This window comes from Chelon labrosus, assembly GCF_963514085.1.
Source record: "Chelon labrosus genome assembly, chromosome: 8".
NCBI lineage: Eukaryota > Metazoa > Chordata > Actinopteri > Mugiliformes > Mugilidae > Chelon > Chelon labrosus.
Window position 1 is genome coordinate 7,308,075 of NC_140358.1, and position 21,915 is coordinate 7,329,989.

At 39.8% G+C, this 21,915-nt stretch overlaps 1 protein-coding gene across 5 annotated transcripts in view; it reads left to right on the forward strand.

Moving 5' to 3' along the window:
- Positions 1 to 1,693: 1,693 nt before the first annotated feature.
- The window catches only part of enox2 (ecto-NOX disulfide-thiol exchanger 2), a 175,031-nt gene continuing 154,809 nt past the window's right edge, over positions 1,694 to 21,915 (forward strand). For all 5 annotated transcript variants that reach the window (XR_014699180.1, XM_084549315.1, XM_084549317.1 and 2 more), the window contains exons 1-2: positions 1,694 to 2,392; positions 14,249 to 14,346. Coding sequence is in view for 2 of the 5 variants with exons in the window: in XM_084549313.1 (XP_084405439.1) it covers positions 2,373 to 2,392; positions 14,249 to 14,346 (118 nt within the window). In the remaining 3 variants the exon portion in view is untranslated. The remainder of the gene's footprint in view (positions 2,393 to 14,248; positions 14,347 to 21,915) is intronic.

The following is a 21,915-nucleotide window of genomic DNA, read 5'->3' on the forward strand; positions in this document are numbered from 1 at the left end:
GGAGGGACATGGTAACTCAGATTATGGCTTATTCGAGTATATTAATGGATCATTACGCATTAATAAGTCTCCCAGATCAGTATTTACACTGCACCGGCTTATCCCTTTTAAATGGCCCATATGTGACATAGAGAGCAGAAATAACTATCTGTGTCTTGTCACACTGAACAAACAGACAACGGCTTGGAAGAAATAGTGATTACAAGGTAGTGCAATCAAACCAAGCAAGATGAATTCATTCTAAGTTGGCAAAACATGTCAAATATCATAATGAGCCTGGGGGCAAAAAAAAGAAAAAAAAAAGTATTAGCAGTTGAGTAATTGGCTGTAAATGGTCCAAAACACTTAATGATGTGGGAGTGAAATGCATGTTGGCACATATGATAATCCCCTTGTAATGAGAATTCACTAGATATCACTGGCTTTGTTCATGTCCCGGCATCTCTGAAAGAGCTTAGCCACCAGAACAGTAACAATAAGCCACAGAGAAGGAGGCGAGTACAACTGAGAGCAAAGTGAAATTACACACAGAATGAAATAACTTACTTAATAAGGAGAGACCTATTGTTGAAGCTTTAAAATGGCGTATCCATTGTTTTTCGGCTTTCTTGTGATTAGATTAAGACATTCAGGATGCGTTGGTGGCAAGATTGCATGGTGCTTACGGTCAGTTATTCAGTGGGTCAAAGAACAGCGTTTGTGAGGAATGTCTAGCTAACTCGCTACCACAAACATTTCAAAAAGCAGGTTACATATAATTAAAGCATATTAGGGTAAACCGGAGAGTCTGTGAGTAGATGTAGGCGATTTGCAGCCATATTGAATTCTTCCCAACTTGACACACCGGCAGTATTCCATGATACCTGATAGTGCTTACAGCCTACAGCAGTGACAGTCACTGGCAGCATGTTGCCCAATCACCCCAATGGAGAAACGAATGAAGACAAACTAAGTCTCACAAATCCCATGTCTAGGTGCCACGTGGACACAATAAAAAGCGAGGACTCAATGTAAATACGTGACAAACAGGATGTTTAGTGTCCTGCTTTTCCATCCACAGCAGCTTAGAGATGAAAGTTGTCATCATTAGTTGGTGATGGAAATAGTCAAGGGACATAATTCACTGTAATCTGTGGTGTACAGTACATCATACACACTGTCATGCGTCGAGCCTGTTTATATCGGGTTTGGGGTTTTGCGTGTTGGCGGGATTTTTTGCCTCCCTAAGCCTGCAGATTCAGTGACAGCACCAATACATACCACATAAAATTCTAAACACTACTCAGGTAAAATCCTATCTGGCATTTACTGCACATTGTTATATGTTATATAACATTATTAGACTGTTGCTTATGCAAAGCTATGCCTGCATAGTTATTACATTTAAATACTTTGTGTATAGTTTGGTGCAGTCATCGTAAGACGGCGCTGGCTACACATAAATTTCCTTTTGAAATTTCATTTAATAACTTCATGTGGGAGGACAACTCATGCAACTTTAAATGTCATCAAACTTATCTACATAATAGTCTTGTATTAATTTGAACTAAAGTTTGAAGTCAGTCCATTAAATAACCGCAATAGAATACTGACAGCTGTAGAAGAGAACAAAGGCTTCCGATGAATGCAGCAGATGGATAGAAATCCGTCTTTGTTAAAAACTAAAAAGAAAGATGTGAACTGCCAACTTTAGGAGGTTAGGATTTTACATTTTTGTCTGATTAAAAGAAATCCATCCCATTAATGTGAAATGAGATGAGGACAATAACTGAGTCCTTCAGATTATAAATTGGAGGTTCTGAGAACTTGACTGACCTAAAAATGTAAATACTAATTACAAAATTGCCTTGAATCAATGGTGCATTTTTACAATGAATATTTGCAATGAAAACAAGAACATCTAACAAAGCGATCTGTTACGGATTTAAAATTTGTTGTAATAAACACTGAATCTGTATATTTAATACAAAACTATCCAAGACTCAGCTGTGTAATTTGTTCTGCAAACAAAATCTCGATAAACAAAACACTGTAATTAAACTTTTGAATTCTCAGCAGATGATCCTGAAAACTATTTCATATCGCTGTTTAATTATTATGATTACACGGCGTTTTAGGCGTTTGGTTTAAACTCTATTATTTGCACTTATTTTGAAAGGTAATGAGCGCACCACCAAAACGAAACCAGCCGAACGTAAACGCAAAGCGCAAGTAGACCTCCGGCTTGCCGTACTTGGCTGCGCCATTGTTTGACAGTTCTCGTTGCTAACCAGAGGCTTTCCTGGTTACCCACTCCGTAACACAGAGTTGCGTAAAGAAACTTCTAAGTGGGTTTATGGGAAGCGTTTCAGCAGCACACGGAGCGCGACCAGATGATAAGCACCTCGGCCAGGTACTTTTATACTTCCTCTTTGCTTTCAGCTGTCACTTCACCGGCGCTAACTTCCGTCAACGGTAGTTAGTGTTAGCTTCTGTCGCTGTAGAGTCGCTGCAGTTTACAATAGCACGTGTTTTGAAACCTACTCAGCGATGGATCATATAAAGTGTTGTGTGACTACAAATTATGTCAAGATAACATTTGTCTACGGGACTGTAAGTTAGCGGACTTTACAGTTCGTTATCCTGACTACTTATGTTTACTTTGGTTTAACTGAGCAGCAGCGCGACAGCTTAGCATTTCTTAACATCTTGGGAGCATCCGCAGAGGTAGTTTCCCCGTTATTTTTTGTATTTCACCGGGATATGTGAATCCGTTACAGTGCTGGTTTATCCTTGACGGATGGTCTGTTGAGTTTAAATGGATGGTAGTAAGCTATAGTTACTTATAGCCGAGTGCAGGAAGGTCTGTGGCGCACAGACAACAGTTTACTGCACCTGCCAGAGCGGATAAACATAACTCCCTAAGGGAGTGGAGTTTTGAAAAATATTTTTTCTAATCTATTTTCAAATGATTTAAAGTTATAAACGCCTGACCGGCTTGGCTTTAATCTGGGCGAAGCATGGAGAGTGTGGGTCACACGTTGCTTGGTTGAGGCTTAATTAAGGCTGGCATCTTGCACCTTTTGTGGAACTCAAGAGGACTTCATTTTACTTGGATAAGGCTTGTGGCTGCAAATAGTTCTGATATGGACCACTGATGAGCAAGCATCATGTGGTTACAGGTCAAGTGCAGTAAATACACTTCATTTAGTTCTTTGTCATAGCATGGTTATTGAATAAAGAGATTTAAAAAAAAAAAATAAAATACTTAGAAATGGCCATCAAGTTCCTTGAGGCCCATGGTGATATCTTCAGATTACCTACTGATCATCAGTGTAGTATCAGTTATATTTTTCCATGTGTTTTCTTTTGATGTTTACTGCAAAAAACACTGGATCATAACTGCTGTGCCTTAGGTGCGATGTTTGTAATTTAATTTAAGCAATTAACTTATTATCAGACTAAGTTCATCATCTAATTCATTAGTCAGTTAATGTTTCAGCGCAGGGGTCATGTGTTAAATCATTTAGAGAAAACACTTTCCGGTTAAATTGTTGCTCTGTGCAGGTGTATATGAGTTCACTCTCTCTGTGTAGGAAGACAGTTTTATGAGTGCTGTGTGGGAAATAATAGCAACAATATCATTGTTGTGGTATTTATCTAAATGTTCAGAATACCAAAATACCAGCTGTTGCATAAATACGCAGGATCATTACTGTAGACGCCTCTACAAATACATCATATCCAGTAAGGCTTGTGATGAGGTGTATTTTGCTGGAGAGATTTGAAGGATTACTGAGTCATTAACGGTAACCTAATGCCAGTGATACGTGGGGTGTCATGCAGGTCTGAAGATCTAAGTCTAATAATGAGCTAAAGAATGTCTTCACAGGTATAATCCTAAATCTCGACTCCACGAGAGCACACCGCTGATAGAAAAGGTTAATCCGCCTATTGATTAAAAATGGAGGATGCCATTTGTTCTGGGCCTGTTGTCAGAAATACTACCGGAATGTGGGCAGGAGATATGATGTTGGAGGTGCTTTAAGCTTTTTAAGCAAACCGGCTTATTCAGGTAAAGGTGGCATGGGTTTTTATCTGCCGCAAAGACGTGGTACCACATGGGTTATAATTTTATGTATTTCTTTTGGGAATGTGCAGGCGTATGTCGTGCTTGCATTCATGCTTGAAATAATAGGTTTAATCTCACGAACATGTCCCTGTATGCTGAAATGATTAGCTGATGAATTGATTTATAAATCGACAGAATATGAATTGCCAGCTATACTAAATGTCGATCAGTAATTTTATTTAACATTTTCCGTAGGGGTTGCAATTACTAATTATTTTCATTATCAATTAATTGAGTTCTCCATTAACTGTTTCGGTTATGAAGTAGTTTGGCACAAATTGAATGCCGTAACAAACTGAAAGAATAATTTTCCATTTGAGAGACTGGCAGTTTTTTTGTGGGGTAATTACAGACCAATGCTGATGCACCAGCCCACAGGTATACATGCTTTCACCGGTGTAGACATCAGGTCTTGGCTCCATGAAGACCAGTTGGGGAAGTATAAACACAGTCCCAGGGTCGTGGGTTTGAGCCCTACATTGGGTGTCCGTGTGAGATCACTGGCTCAATCCCCTCTATGTCCATGGCTGAGTTGCCCCCAACAAGCACCTAAATACCCCCAAACTGCTCTGGGGGCTCCTTACATAGCTGCCCACTGGTCCAAGTGGGCTCACTTGGAACAAATATACATGGCAAATAAAGCAGATTTGATTTGTTCAAGCTTCAGCCCGACAATACAGAAGATATTGCACAGATATACGGTTATTGCACAAAGTCCAAGTTATTGCAGAGAGGTGTTTATTTCACAGCAGCTTATTATAAGATGTGTGTGAGGGGTGTTGTGTTGGAGGCTACAGTTCTGGGGAAGACACTGTTCCTCAGTCTGTGAGTTTGTGTTCTGGTGGTCGTGTATATTTTCCCGGTTGGAAAGAGGACAAACAGACTTTGGTCTGGGTAGGTTGGCCCTTTCCTATCTCTTCTCTCTTGTGTAGACGACTAGGACACACAGGGTCCAGATCGGGGAGGACAGTTCCCACTATCCCCCCTCTGTGCTGTTTTGACTACCTGGGCCAAGACCTTCCTGTTCTTTCTGTGCTGCTGGCATACCAACACCGCGGCGTAGTGACATACAGGATGTATTCTACAATGTTTCTGCACTGAAACTATCGATCAGTTGTTGCAAAAATAAAATAGTTGCAATTTTCTATTGATTGGCTAATTTAATAATCAACTAATTACTGTAATTATTTTGCTAATTTGTTTTGTCTAAATGATTTATCAAAAAACAGTAATCAGTAGAACAGTATAGAACAGTTTAAAACTTAGTTCTTAGCTTGAGTTTCTTATAAATAGGTCATCTTAAGCCTTTTATCTCCCAAGAAATTAAAAACAGAAACCTCTGAGCACAGATTAAATTGATTGGAGCCACTGCTGGCAAAATGAGGTCTAATTCAGCGACTTTTTGTGACTTAATGTTTCAAGAGACTGCCACATTTTCACATTATTTTCAAGCTCATCTTGTATTCTGCTCATCATGTGATGGATTAGGTTCAGAAGTTTACCTGCCTCCTTCTACTTGGTCCTGATTTATTTAAGCAGGCTTGAGGACTGCGTGACCAAGATGTAATAGGGGTGTCAATATTCGTCATGTCAGCAGGTTGTGCTTCATTAATCTGTCTGATTGATCCAACATCCATGACCTTGCTTTGCACAAATAAGAACTGCACCCATCCCAGTGTTACCTGATCTACTGCTCTGCTTATGGGTTTGTGCTTGACTTATTGAAGTCACAGGACAGAGACGTATGTGGACACCAAAGCCGTGAAAGCCGAGGGGATTCTCCATGTGCAACAGGGGTGGAGGTCTCTTGTTACATTTTATAATGCTACAGAGTCGGGGTAGTGGTTTGAGATAATCATTCCAATACAGTTATTGTGAGAGGATGATGCCAGGCTGTAAAAACAGCAAAAGGAGCTCAAGTAGCCGTAGAATTTGTCTTTTGAATCACCACTGAGAATCACCCATCCGTACTGTTGATCAATTTACAATTTTGGCTTATAAGCGTAGAAACAGATGTGGTTTATCACATTTAATGCTATTTTTGCTTAAAAATTTACTTCAGCAAAATCTTAAATCGAGATCTGGAAATGTTAACGTTCTGTCTCCAGTGGTAAAGAGCAGCTTTTCAGCGGCTATCATGTGCCAGCAAAAGCATTATTCTCCAATTTGTACAGGGCCAAAAGCTGTGTAAAGTGAATAACTTTTTACGTGATTTATGTGTTTATAGTGCTTACTCATAGGCCTTTTAACCATAATAGTATTATTATATCCTTGATTATCCTTTACTTAATAAAAGTAGGCCCATCATGTGTGACTGATGATTATTCCTTTTGGCTTCATCAAGAGCGTCTCAAAATAGCGTCTCTTACAAATCTAAGACAACGGCCCAGGACTCAACTTCATTTTGTTCTCTTTAGTGCTTAAGCAGTCTGTCTTTTGAAATTTAAATGGGAAGGGATTTTTGTCTAAGAAAAACTTACATCATGAATTGCGTTCTGAATATTTGTTAGAAAGTCCTTTTTGCTTCCATTTCTTAAAATGGGATTAAAGTAAACTTCTTTAACATTGAACCAAAAGGGGATTTGTCTGCACTACATTCCAGATCTGTTGGGCCAGTTAAAGTTGGATGTTCAGTAAGGTGACCCTGGCTGCTTGGTACAGAAGGAAGCCTTAAAATGCTGTAACCTTACATTTGAATTTGAAAGCCAGTCTTGCATACAAATTTAGGTTAGTTTTCCACTTAGGGATTAAGCTCGCCCCTTCATAATATGATCTTGTACTTTCAAAAGAGATTTAAAAAATGGTGCTTTGTGCAGTTTAGGTAGAACACACAGGGGCATGGAAATCAGTTCATTTAATGAAGCTGTTTTGAGATTTAGGGCTTGTTCTTTTCAGAAACAGGTATAGATTTGTAAATGTATTGGATATTCAGTTAAATACTTAAGATGCAAGTTAAAAATGAGGTTGTATGAACCTGTATTCCAGACATACAGTGCCACTGCGTGCAATAAATGTATGTGTGGATGTTTATATTTGCCAGTCACTATCTCATTTATATTGTGATGGACAGTGCACATTTGTGATCATGCCCCTAAAGGCAAAGCAGAGGAGTTGTTGATGATATATGTGGCATGTTCCTACATGTTCCATCTTTCTCTGCGAACACAATGAGAAATATGTCTGTAGTCTTAATTCACTTTATTAAAATGCGCTACCATAACAGCCTTTTGGTCAGTATGTTTATTACTCGCTGTGAGTGGTGGGCAGCCCCTCCGTTTTCACAGCCCACATATAAAGTGTGTGTCATATCCTTTATTATGGGTGTGCAGCGTTCGAGTAGCTGCAAGCTTGTTTAGGAATATTAATGAAGTATACAAGTTTAGATGCCTTAAGGCAATTTGATCAAATGTACAACAATGTTGTGTTTTATAGCTCATGTCAATCATAAACTAACCAGACATTTTGAAAGTACACCTCAGCTGTGCTATTCTAAAAACTGCAGCGGAATGTTAATGTTTTGTTCAGACTTTAAGAGAGGCTGTCAGAAAACCTGCTGCAGCAGTTCTAGACAGAACTCTCCTGTCTTCAACTACACTGTACAAAACATCTTGTATACATTGTTTTAAGAGTCAGAACAGCCAGTCCAGTTTGATCAATTTGTCAACTGTTAGAACAGTTATTTTCTATTTTGATAGTTGTGTAATACTTTTAATGAGTGTTATTCATCTTATTTATTTGTCTTATTAAACAGAATGTTTGTGGATGCTGTACCCTTAGGCTCTTGTAAGCTGTGGTGGACATTTTTCACTATTTGTATAAATTATATAGGCCAAAGATCTGACTTATTTAATCAAGACATTACTTGGCTTATTAATGGAATACGCAAAGTTGCAGCATTTTTTAGTGTTTATAGTATTTTAATGTCGGCATTGAGAAAAATATTTTGGGTCAGGACTAACTCTGTTGATAGTACATTGCTCATTAGTGCATTTTAAAAAAGCATTTGCCATCAGTAGACATGAAACTTACCTGAACAGTCTTCTAAAACCTTGAAAAACTGAACAATGACAAAAATGAAACTGTTTATAATGCTGTTACGATGGCGAACTTTAGTCTTTAAGATCTTAGTTTAGTTCAGTCTTACGAGCTAAGAGAATACGTAATAACTGTAGGTGTCTTGTTGAGCCCTGTTCCTCAGAGATCCAAACACTGTTGCCTGCGTGAACTTCGTCAGTGAGTGGCTCCACCTGCTTTGTCTGCCAGACATGTACCATTAAAGGAGCGTACACACTGGAGGCAATTAGCAGCGATATGGTGACAAGACACCATGTAATGTTAATGAAATTCGGCTAAATGTTAATATGACAGGTGAGAAAAGTGGGCAGGTAACAACTAATGGCGAGCTTGGAGTGTTGGGTGAACCCAGATGGAGAGGCTGCGTTGTTGACAGTATTTCCTTTTCGAGTAGAGAGTGGTGATGGCAAGAAGAGCTAGCTCAGTCCACAAGCTAGCAATATTTTTGTATTCCACGTGTTTCACTTTGAAATATTTAGGATGTAAAATATACAAGAGGGCAACCAGAGCCTGGAACATCCACTAGCAACCAACTGTCAGCTACAAAGTGATGGATGACAAACTACTTTTACTTTTTTTTTTTTTTTTACAGGCATTCACCAGTAGATAATTGGGTTAATCATCAATGAGTTCAATTCAGTGAAAATCTACAAGATATTCACTTTAATTACTGCATTAGGATGAGCACTCCCATCATTGCTGTTCATGCCAGTCTGTTCATGACTGCTCTTATCCTTATTAATGTCAGGAGTCAGGACTGTGGTTTTGTAGCATCCTGTGTAAAACTGGCCCAGCATTAATTTGATTTCATCTGCTAAATCTGTGTGACTAGTTTTTGGTGCCTGAGGTCATCTTACTAAACTTAGCTCAGTGGATGGCACCACGTTGAGAACATTTCCCATGTTCTGAAGCAAGTTGTTTTTGTCCCAGTTCGGGTGAGGAAAGGTGACATTTCTCATTATGAGATGTTTTATTGACCCTCAAGGGAGTTCGGGAGCTGGGTAAGAAAAGGCAGTGGGTGCCATCTCAGTGAGTCAATATACTCGTGCATACTGTGCTTTCGAAACTCAAGGAAATTGAAAAGTCAAAATTGTTTGTAAAAAAAATAATGCCTGTGAATCATTATTTGAGAGGAATTCTTTGTATTAGAAAACTACTGTGTCTGCTGAATATGTTTCAAAGATAAAACAATGGACTGAATTTGACAATATGTCCACTGTCATCCACTGTTGATGACACATAATAAATAAGATCATATCTCACTGATTGTTAACCATGATGACGGGACCTTTTAATGACGTTAGTTGCATTTAACTACTGTATATTGAAACATTCCTATTTAACAGAGCTGCATAATACGGTTTTAGAAATGAACTTTAGACAAGAAAATGTAGCAATGCAACTTGTTTTAATACGTTTAAAAACAGTGTTCTACATCCCTCATAAATGTTTTGGATAATATAAGCCGGAAAGAGGAATGGTGTTTGGTGCGGCAAGAGCGACTGCAAAAATCAAATGCAGGTTTCAGCCAACAGAAGATGTTAGAGGGCAGTTGGAATTCATTCATTCATCTTCTGTAACTGCTTGACCTGTGAAAGGTCGCAGGGGCGCTGGAGCCTATCCCAGCTGTCATCGGGTGAGAGGCGGGGTACACCCTGGACAGGTCACCAGTCTATCACAGGGCTAACACAGAGAGACAGACAGGGGCACTTGGAATTTTGTAGCTAAATTCAAAATAATGGCATTTTTCTAACCAGTCTGTTAACTTTTCAGGAGAAAAAAAAATAAATCTGCTTCCACGTCTAAATCTCTGAGTAACAGAACTGACTAATTCGTGACTCATTAGTTACAAGACAGACCATTTATTTTTGTTTGTTTTTGAGCTAAAGCATCACTCAAATGTCTATACTGTCATTTCTTCTTTATGTGCTTTGCAGAGGTAGAAACGAGGGAAATATGCAGATGCAGACACTCAGTTGGCATACTAACTTAATTATAGTCACCTCCCTCGTAGAGGTCTTGTGTTACCTTGTGTTCCACTTCACTCAAATTGCTGTTAAAAATAAATCTATTTTGTGAGTCAAAACATCACCTACCTTTTTGCGACAAAAATAAACTAGCTTAAATGACAGTATGGGAGCATTTGCTCTAAGCTTCCCTGGAGGCTAGAAAAATAGAGCAGTGGACTCAGCGATAAACTGCTGTTGGACCGCTTGGGGAACACAGTTGGACTGTGCAGGTGTATAACGTAGAGAGTTAAATGGAAACAATGACCATGCAGTACATGCACACGATAAATGACTTTCACTGGCATTGGTTCTAAACACTGACCTGCTGTATACAGTCTATTTTTTCCTCAGGCAGACTGAGTAGCTGTTGACTTTGGTATTCCTATCTCACTACAATAATCATTCCCTGTAGTGAGACATTTAGGCTGTGTGCTTTAGGCCAAATCTCCTCATCAGATCACAATGGATACTGATCTTATGTGAAGTCTACAAAAGGTGTGAAGTAAATTCATTTCATACCCGAGTAAGTCTGAAAGCTGCGATGACACTGATGAGTGGAGAGGCGGTGGACGTACATTCAGGTTAATCCAGCACAGGAAATGGTGTTGTGTTGATCATAGGCAACAGATTTCAGACATGCACGACTTTCCAAAGTTACGAGCTGAAAAACAATGTGAGCTGCGTTTTACCTGGTCATCTGAGGATGACCTTACTGCTTAACGCCTTTTGGGCAGGGCAATTGCTTAATCACAAATGCCGTATTTTTCATAAAGATCGAAGCGACCCTTTTAATCAGGGAGCACTGATGACGGGTTATAATCCTAGTGATTGAACTAAATCTTCAGATGCAGTGATGAGCTGTGAGGACTTTGATTATGACAAAAAAAGTGGTCACAGCACCACTGCATACTTTACCCTTGATATCATGCCCTGTATGAATGACATCTACATATTTCAAGCTTAATGGGAACTGGAATTAGATTTTTTTGAAGATGTCCTTGCCCTTCCCTGTTCTCTTGGATTTGTATAAATCTCTCTGTCTTACTTTTCTGGTTTTATCTGAACTTTTATTTGTGGGATTTATGGAATGTAACATTTGAAACAAACCTATGTATTTACCTTTGCTACATCCAACAAAATGTCTGTAGCAGGAAGCCAGCCAGGCAGAATCCAAACATTAAAGCTTCGAATCACTGTACAGCTGAAATGCAATCTTACCCCGGTATATTTTGTAAAGACAGGTTTGGCCCCGATACTGCAACTTTTTTTGATGAAAGATAGTGCCTGATTAGCCGCCAAGACATCTGAAATGACTCCAGCACTAAAGCCAGGATGCAGTTTTGACAGAGCTGTGTGTCTGAAGCAGCCAGACATCTGGATTAATGTGCAAAAGGATTTGACTGGCTTTCCTTCTCCAGAGCAGAAAATCATACATACAGATGAAGCCAACTTTGAAAATGTTTTATTTTTGGGGGGGCAGGTAACACAGTGAGTTAATTTTCATTTTCCTGTGAAAGAAGATCATACAATATAGATATATATTTTATTATATTTCTGAAACGGACTGTATGACTCAGCAATTGTCTGCGTATGTGTTTTTTTAATTAATGTTTGCCTGTGTGTGCATTCATGAGGTTTGTAGGGAGGGGTTGACAAGTCCATACTCCTCTTTTACCAAGGTAATCAGACCTAATTACATTCAACTACTTGCGCTGACTTGGTGCTTGTGTTCGATATTGCCACCTTTTTTGTTCTCTTAGCTGCCCAAAACTCCTATATCTTATATCTTAATTTTTCTTTGTTGATTTCCTCAGCTGTTAAGACCATGTTTAGTTAGACATACTTGGTGTGCATTTTTGTTTTTATGATATGGCCTTTGAGAAGGTATTAGTCAGAGAAGCTGGGAATGTGCGGTGTTCCCTCCTGCTCTCAGCTGATTAAGATGACTATGACAGCGGATTTCACTTTAAATTCCTTCTCCCTGTCGGGCTGCACTCTATCCAAACCTTAACCTCTGCCGAGCGTGAAATGCCATGTGCAGTGCCAGCCTTTGTTTACCTGGGAGAGGACTGACAGCTGTTGGAATGAGAATGAGGAGTGACGCAGACAATTAAAGGGCTGGATTCAGCCTGGCCTGACCTTCTGATCAATGCACTCCTATTTAGGGCTGGCAGGCTAGAGACCCGACACTCTTTTTCCAGACTAATAAAGATGGCAGAGCGAGCAGCTCCTGAGCTGGCCTGCCAATACTTTTAACACCCCCATCGATTCTCATTACTGTTAATGGTTTCTTGCTAGTCTGAGTCGGATGTTGAAGAGGGTGTGGGTGGACATGGGTGTAGTTGGAGATTTGGTTAGGGGCAGAGTCATCATTTTATGTCTCTGGTCAGTGGAGCTGGAGAGAAAGCGTTGAGCTTTTAGTGTGTCGTCGTCTTTTTTGTAGTATAGGAAGGAAGTGTGTAAAAGTAGTCATGGTTCTGATCATGAGTACATCCTTAACTTCACAAGAAACACTCAGTCATACATTCACCTTCGCATTAACATTAATCTTGCGCTCACATGTCTGTTTTACACTGCTCAGCCACAACATTAAAACCACTGACAGGAGAAGTGAATAACACTGACCATCTATAATACAATGTTCTGCTGGGAAACTTTTGGACCTGGCATTCATGTGGATGTTACTTAGACATGTAGCACCCACCTAGACCAGACCAGACACCCCCACCCCATAGCAATGACACTCCTTGATGGCAGCAACCATCTCCAGCCGGATGCAGCCTGACACAAACACACACACACAAAAACAGTTTAGGAACAACTCAAAAAACATGAATGACAGCACAAGGTCTTAACCTGGCCTCCAAATTCACTAGATCCCAATTACTGTAGCAGTACAAATTACTTATGAACACAATACAAGGCTAAAGTGATAAAATAAGATTACACCCAACTGTCTTGTTTCTCTCAGAAAAACCAGCAAAGCCCAAAGATCCAACTGTAACTCGAGAAGATTGGCCTGGGTCAACAGAAGAACTTGAACTTTGATCTACAATTGAAGAAACGGCTTTTGGATTCACGTGGTTGTGCAGTACATCAACTCAAGCCCTCTCTCTTAGGCGGTGTAGCCACTATAATTGTGCAGCAAGGGGGAGACGAACAGATCATAGCATTGTTTTTAATCCCCTGACATGATCCACTTCCTGTCTGGCCTTAAGTAGTTTCTTATGCCATTGTTCTCTTGCTCTCACACTGCAGTAAATAGCTCTGCATATTTTAGTGGCCTGTGGAGTTACTGTATGCACTCATTATTCATTCTTTGGCTGTAATTGATAAGCATCCCCAGTTGTGGGGTTTCTTCTGAGGTGTAAGATTCTTCTTTTGCTCATCTATAGACGATTCTCTGTAGTCTGCCATTGACTTTTTCTTCCTCACTCAAATGTTCAGGGATTGCAGAAACATTGTCTGCTCATCATTTCAGCTTTCACTGCTGCATTCGATGGCTTTGCACTGACAATAGCACCATGGAAAAACATTGCATTGGGTTGTGTAAGTGTGGGCACTTTGCCACAGGGCACAGGTAAAGAAGATGAAAGACAAACTAACAAGCCCTGAGTGTAGGCATAAAATGCAAAGACAGCAATTTATGGCCTTGTACTCCTCAGAGGTCTGATTGTACAGCTTTGGAAAGTTAACACAATAACTTTCTTTTCTATCTTGATTCTAGCCAGGTAGTGCAATACTACAAGGTCCTTGCTACAAGATAGTCTGCATTGATGTGTATGCTTGTACATATCTGAGTGGCCGACAAGGTGCTTTGCCAGATGACCTCATATTGTATTGTGGAAAAGAAGATGGCCTCACATTGTACACTGTGACAGGCTCAGTATGAAAGATGCCTTAGGGTTCATGTTAGCATCTGAAACTACATCAAAATGAACTTTGTAGTTAGAGATTTAGTTCTGTAGCTCCAAAGTCCATTCACAGCCATGATTTTAGATGCACATCCAGTTTTATCGGTGTGGGCTCAATTTTCTTTTGTTGTACTTTCCAGGCTACAAGATGAAGACGACAGTCCTGGTATCTTCTTGGCCAGAGTGAAGCGGCCAGGCGCCCAAGAAAAGCAGTTCTATGGCTGCTGCAGCATCACAGGTATGATCTCCATGACATGCAAGAATCATGCTGTTCAAAACCGATTAACGGTGCATTTACAAGCTCCTTGGATTGTCTCGTTTCTCAAGGTAGTAAGGTCGTTTGTCTGTCTTTGGTGTGTCAATGTTGTTTTAAGTCCGAAGGTGAAAACCATATGTATGCAACAATCTAACAAGTGTTTTTTTGCACTTGATTATACTTGATGATTCCAGTTTTTGCATAATAACAAAGAGAGAAAGGGAAAAGACCAAGGTAGACGTGACAAATTCTTGATTTTGAACACACACCGATCAGGCTTAACATTATTACCACCTGTCTAATATTGTGTAGGTCTCCCTTGTGCCTCCAAAACAGTTGTGACTCATCAGAGAATGGACATGGACCTTCTGAGGGTGTCCTGTGGTGTCTGGTAACAGAATCTTGTTAGTGGGGGCCTTTGGGTCCTATGGGTTGAGCGGAGGGACCTCTGTGGATCATCCCACAGATACTTAATCAGTTTGGGATCTAGTGAATTTGGAGGCCAGGTCAACACCTTGTACTGTTCTTCATGTTTTGCTAGTGTCATTCCTATGGGGTGGGGGTGCCTGGTCTGGTCTAGGTGGGTGGTACATGTCAAAGTAACATCCACATGAATGCCACTGTCACAAGATGCTCAATGTTGTGGCTGATAGGTGTATGTTTACTGATCATAAAAAACTGCGACAGATGCAGCTGACAAACTTGTAATAATTGCCATGTTAGAATAAAGGTTATTTATGTCTACCATTCTGAGTAGATGAGGGAAACAACACATTTTCTTGGAGGGGAATTTACATGAATTTTCCCAGAAGTAATTTTCCCGCTTATTCCAGCATCACATAAATGTTCTATTAGACATCAAATCACAGCAAGTGTGTTTTCTTTCAGCTCCACATTAAAATTGAGATACGAGTGTTGTGTAAGGGCCACTCAAGCGTTCCTTCCATTCAGTCTACGACCGACTCTGACCTCCACGTGCTCCTTTGTCCTCAGAACCAGCTGTCTGTCAGCAGCTTCTGAGGAGCAAACACTCTTCACCACGCTGACTGACAGCAGAAATTTACTGGATAAAAATAGTTCTCATGTAGGCTCAGCAGGAAGAAGTCAACAGTGTTTTGATGTATGGATTCATTTATTTTATTGATTTTCTCCTGCCCACTGCCGAGACTGAAACCAGATAGCTCACAGTCACACCGAGAGCCTGATCAGTCAGTGCCATTAAAAATTTAACAACATATAAACAGCAGGAGATTTGTGTGATTTAAAAGCTGGCTGTTGGAGGTTACCCTTCTCTAAGCGCGATACGCAAGAAAATAGACTTGTGGAGATATGCATTTAACCTTAATTATATCTTTATCAACTTTCATCTTGTATTTATTGAACAGTCAGTTCGAATTATTTCAGTTTGTCCAATTTTCTTTAGTGTCATTGGGCTGGAATATTTTAGTTGCTGATATTCTGGGTGATGCCAGCACCTGTAAATTGATGTTTGTCAAGACTGCCTACAGGTACAGCTGTCTTTTTCTTATGTTTTGATGACTTAACGTTTTGTTAAAGATTTGAAGTGGTTCATTGTGCTAATGTCTTTTACTAGAGAGTAGTACACAGATCTCTATAGTTCCCGGCTATCCTTTAGGCTCAGGTGCTGCATTGCCCTCAAGCTATAACTATTGGAATTTGCCTTCAGATTCAGCAGCAGATAAGAACAGCAGTATTTCCTCTAATTGCCCCTTGCCTAAGATCTACTTACTACTGGGGATGTGGGCTGCATGTCAAGTGGTTTTCCCAAACTAGGTTCTGTGCAGCATTTGCAGCCCAAGCCCAAATTAGAGTCATGCTCATTTGAATATGCTGCAATGTATTTTTCTGTCCATGGAATAGTTATTTAACCTTTAATTTGGGAAGCATATCACCATTACACCTAGTTTATAAACATGACAACAAGTTCTACTGAGCAGGCCCGGTCCATCAATTTTGTTGTCCAGTTGTGATTCATGCAGTTGAGTCGATATGAATTGTATTTTCATATGAACGTATTTCATGTGCTGCAGATGAAAATATCTTCTGCTTGTTGTGTTTTCTTTTGTGCTCTTATATTCTGCTCCTAAAGATTATAATGGTTACACAGTTTAGTCTAGAAATTATAAATAGATTACACAATATTATCTGACAATGATCAACCAAACACACCAGAAGGGAAAGCACAACAACCTGAAGGAAAAATAAACACTGTGGCAACACTGCACAGTTAGTGACATTGCATCGAATGCCAATTTTCGACTCCGGTTCTCATCCAAAACACACAATCAAGCTCATTTGCAGAGGAGCTAGAGTCAACAATGATTGCTGCTACCTGTTTCAAGCAGAACTTATTAGTATGAGCTCTTACTCTCATTCATAATTGTTCTGAGTGGGAACTTGCCAGAATTAGGTGCCAAAATGAAGAGTGACAATTGCATTTGGCTGCAGTATGAACGGTGTCTTGTGGCCTGCAGGATGTCGTAATTATATAATGTGTGATTAATTAAAAGTAGATTTATATTCTTCGTACACACTACAAATATCTGACTAACACTGCCATATGCGCAGGCCCAGACTTTCATTTTGATTTGGCGTTTTTGCCGTATGTCCCCACAGAGTGAAATATTGACCAAACAGTAGATTAAGCTCCACTTTCTTTCTCTCTCGGCCTGTGGGTCAGCCATGCTGTCTGGGTGGAAACACACAAGGTTTTTAGAGGTTTTCAGCTAAGCCACACATTTCTGTTATCTCCAGCAGAACTCATTCTGCCTTTACTGCGACTTTAGAATGATTCGCGCTGCCGTATGTAAAGAAATTGGGATCCTGAACTCCAGTATTAGCTAGATGCTGATTAGTTCCTCTTTCTAATTTTCTCCATGCGATACTCAGTAGGCACTATAATGTCCCAGTTTAATACCCAACGTGGAAGCAAATAGGTCAAAGCTCCTGTTTTTAACTGGGCACAGAAGAATGTCCGTCACTGCCACTTTTGGGAAAAACTTTCAAGGAGAAAGGCTGGATTAGAGCCTGCTGCTTACTGAGAGTTTTACATTAACCGCAAGAATCCTGTTCTCACTGCAAGATATTTTTGAATTTCTGGCCATGCTCTCCATAAAAAAAAAAAAAAAAGAAAGAAAAAACACCCACCAAAGCCAGCTGTGAAATGTGACAAGAGATTTTTCTGTTCTCTTTCATCTGAATCATATTCAAAAAAACTGATCCTCTTGTCTTAGATTTTTGCTGAGAGCAGCTGGCTCAGTGCCGCACAGCAACCTGACCACACACACACACACACACACACACACACACATGACGGGAGATGCTTGGCAGAGGAATGTTCGTCAACCTCTTACTGGTTATTACTGAAAACGGCTATTTGACATTGAGAGCAGAGATACTACTGTCAGACTGAAATGGAGATGATATTACCTGTTATTCAGTTACCGGTGCAGGAGATTTATAGTCCCGGACAAATAGCTCCCAATGTCTAATTTAGCATACAGATAGTGCCATTCCCTGTCAAGTGCTTTGTGCATTTCTCTACTGACATTTTCTCTTTCCTGTCGTATGGGGTCCACACTTCAATCTATTGAATAGGATGAAAGGTGGGTAGTAGAAGTAGTAGCTGAAAATCTCCGCCGTAAAATCAACATGTGGTAATAACACGTACTTTTAAATGAAAGACGTCAACGACTCCATTATGACCTCTTTAAAGCGTCTGTCAAGAAGTTACGTCAGTGTAGGAGAATCAGGCCAGAAGTTTTCACCTCCATTTCATCAACAAAGCAATTTCTTGTCATTTATTTATTTAATTTCTCTTAATGTTATTTTCACACATTGGAACTTGTTGGTGAGCTTTATTTAATCCTTTAATAACAAAAACAGTTAAGATCTATAAAACCGGGCAAAAGTTTGATGTCTGTTTTAGCCATGTTATTGGCACTCCTCTAAAGATCCCAGTGTTGGCTTGTCAGTCTGATTCTTATCCATCACACAATACCTAACCAGGAGGTGTCTGATTAGTCCCAGTCTTAATCAGCAGCATGACAACAAAGAAATAAACGGGAGTTAAAGAACGGGAAGTTAAAGACACTGTCATCTGATTGCATGGCCCCATAGAGGCCTGATGTGCACAGTGTTAAACAGATCTAGGATTAGCAGAGGAGGCCAGCGACATCCTAACTTCACAGAAGAACTATGGCAAGTTTTCCAAGATGCTTGAAAACTATATGCGAGATTTGTTAGGAAGATTGGTCCAGTCTAGTTTAAAGGGAATGGGAATGATCATTTCGATTTAAGCATAGCAGTACAATGATTGAGTTGATTGTAAGTTGTTGTGCACTTTAATGTTTTGGCACAGTAGTGTGGTGGTTAGCATCAAGAAGGTTCTGGGTTCAAATCCAGGCCGACTGGGCTTTTCCGTGTGGAGTTTGCATGTTCTCCCTGTGTCTACATGGGTTCTCTCCATGTTCCGGCTTCCTTCCACCGTCCAAAGATATGCGCCTTAGGTTAATTGTTGATTCTAAATTGGCTGTAGGTCTGCATGTGAGTGTGAATGGTTGTCTGTTTGTCTGTGTTAGCCCTGTGATAGACTGCAGACCTGTCCAGGGTGTACTCTGCCTCTTGCACAATGACAGCTGGGATAGACTCCAGCCCCCCCGCGACCCTCCAGAGGACAAGCAGTTAGAGAAAATGAATGAATGAATGAAATTGCAGCCCTAAAATGTTTCAGCACTCCGCTCCAAGTTTAATGCTTTCAGCTGTTGGGACGTTTACAAAATTATTAATATCCTTCCCTTTTAACCTCATTCAGTGATTTTAACAAGGAGAGCAAAACTGAAGAATATAGTAGATATGGAGGTAGTTCATGGCTGAATCTTTTACAGTAAAGATGGACAGTCGGAGAGGACTGTTTTTTAAGATTGTGGTCCAAATTGTTATCTTTTCCTCCAAACCAGCATGCCATTCATAGCAGCAAGCTAATATTAGCTTCCACCTTTGCTCCATCTTTCAGTCTGTCTCCCTCACCAACATTCTGCAGATGTGATGCTTCTCACACACACACGCACACACACACACACACACACACACACACACACACACACACACACACACACACACACACACGCACGCACACAGAGACACAGACACACACAGAGACAGTAAATTAGCTCCTCTTAGCTCCATCAGGCTCAGTATTAAGCTCTCTTTCACCTCTCTGCCTACAGAGAGACGAACAGGTGTGATTGCCTGAATACTCCCAACTCTTTCACATTGGCTAATGACAGCCTAATCTCTGACAGTCGCTTGAGCAACATTTAAGCCATGTTAATGAAATTCACACCAGTGAATCAGCTCTCAGCATCAGTAAACATTCTGAAACCAAGACTTCTGTCTTCATGTGCAGAGTCCCTATTTAAAATACATGTATTGAATCTTGATCAGCTCCTATTGATAAGCTATTTTTACCATCATCGGGGCCTGCTGCCTACCCAGTGTCAGCCTACTTTCATATGCTGAAACTGCAAACTATGACAAGTAAGTGGGCAAAGTCGTACAGTCTAAAAAGTGAAACAGTTAACATTTGGTTCAGTGAACAAATCATGGAAATCTTTAATGTCTTTTCTCTGGCATTTTCCACAGCAACAGTTTTGTGATGGTGGTAGCTAATTACAATATCTTGTACTCATCTCTGCCTCCAGCCCTTTGTATTTTCAAAAAGAATCTCGGGATTTAAAATCTAGTAGGCTGAAAGGGCTGTTTAAGCACCTACACACACTTGAGCACTCTCTTCCACACGAACATATATTAATGCACATACAGAATCTATGATTATTCATCTCATCAAGAGAGCGTGTGGAGCGGCTTCCTTGACAGTAAATGAGGGAGCAATGTCACTCACAGAAACTCTGTCTAGAATATAAAATGTATCTCAAACATGCAGAGGGGTGTTTTTCCAAACAGTAACCTTGTGATAAAGGAATATTTCGAGTTTTGGTGAAATCGATACCACTCTCATACCTCCATTAAATATGAAATTACAGCTGGGAGAAGCTACCGAAGCTTAGTATAAATACTGCAAATGAGAGGAAAACCTCAACTACTAGCACAAATAGCAAACTCACTCACAAAACCCACTATCAAAATACATTAACATTTTTGTTTGAATTTAAACAAACTAATACAAATATAGTGTGCAAACTCTCGTGTGCAAACTCTCATCTCTGAAGCTTCATGTTTAAGAGATAGACTGGCCGGCTGTTGTTTTCTTCTATTTCATTGCACACATCAAAGCTAATTTCTTGAGAAGAAGAGTTCATGTCTCAGTACCTCATTAAATTTAATAATTTTGAATGGGGAAGCTGTTTACTATGATGACATGACACATTTGTTTAAGGTCTTCTTTGTAGAAGTTAAGACTTGAGCTTCTAACAACTGGGCTTCCATTTTCAAGGGAATCAAAACAAGTGTATTTTGGTCTCAGCGTCTCTGCCTTTATCTCTAACTGAATTGGCTAGTGCAATGGACTGTTTTAGTTGAAACGGCTTCAAATGATCCAGAATACTACTGCAAGAAGTCAGAAAAGCTGGGCATATCGCACCAGTTCGCAAATCCCTGTCCTGTTTACCAATCTGCGTTTCAAATATTGCTCTTTATGCATAAAACGCTGAATGGTCTTGCCCCACTTACCCTATCTTAGATATGTTGGTGACAGACTGGGTTGCTTGTTTTGTCCACAATTAAATCTAAACTGCCCTCATAGTTCTTATGCAGCTCATATTTGGATCAGACTACAAGAAAACTCTCAACTCAGCTGCATTTAAATTGGAACTAAAGACTTTCTATTGGTGCTTCATCTGAATGGTCTACAATATATATAAACAAACAGAGGTTTTAATAGCATGAATAGCCTGGTCCTTGGCAAAGAAAGCAAACTTATTTTGCAAAATGTCAAACTATTCAGGCTTTTATACTCAAAGTAAGAATATTTGGTGAATGTCGAGTAAAAAATAAAATCAAAACAGAACAAAAGACACAGTTATACTTTCACATTTTAATTGATTGTCTTATGGATCCAGTTCCTTAGTCTTAGGTCAGGTGTTTCTGACTACTGTCTTTCTCACTCTTGGTCAAGAGTGTCCATGTTTGACTATGTTAATACTAGTATATTTTTATTGTCACAAAGATGATCAGCCCAATTTCAGCAAGATGTTCAGCATTTCCTCCTTGTTTACTTCCATTTGTAATATACTGATAGCGTTTTTCATCTCGAACAACATCACAGTTACATCTGTCAGTCACAACTGTGCAACGTGGCTCCGAATAAATTGTGCTACTAATTGAAGTTAGACTGACATTTGACATGTATAAAGTTGAGTAACAGCAAAATAAACTGTCACTGCGTTGCATGAACTGTGATAATGGGTCTGTTATGTAATTTCTGAGTGTTTCAAATTCTTTACTTTTATTGGATCTGTTAAACACAGTGACACATTAATTTCACATGGTGACATGTTCATTACTGTGTGA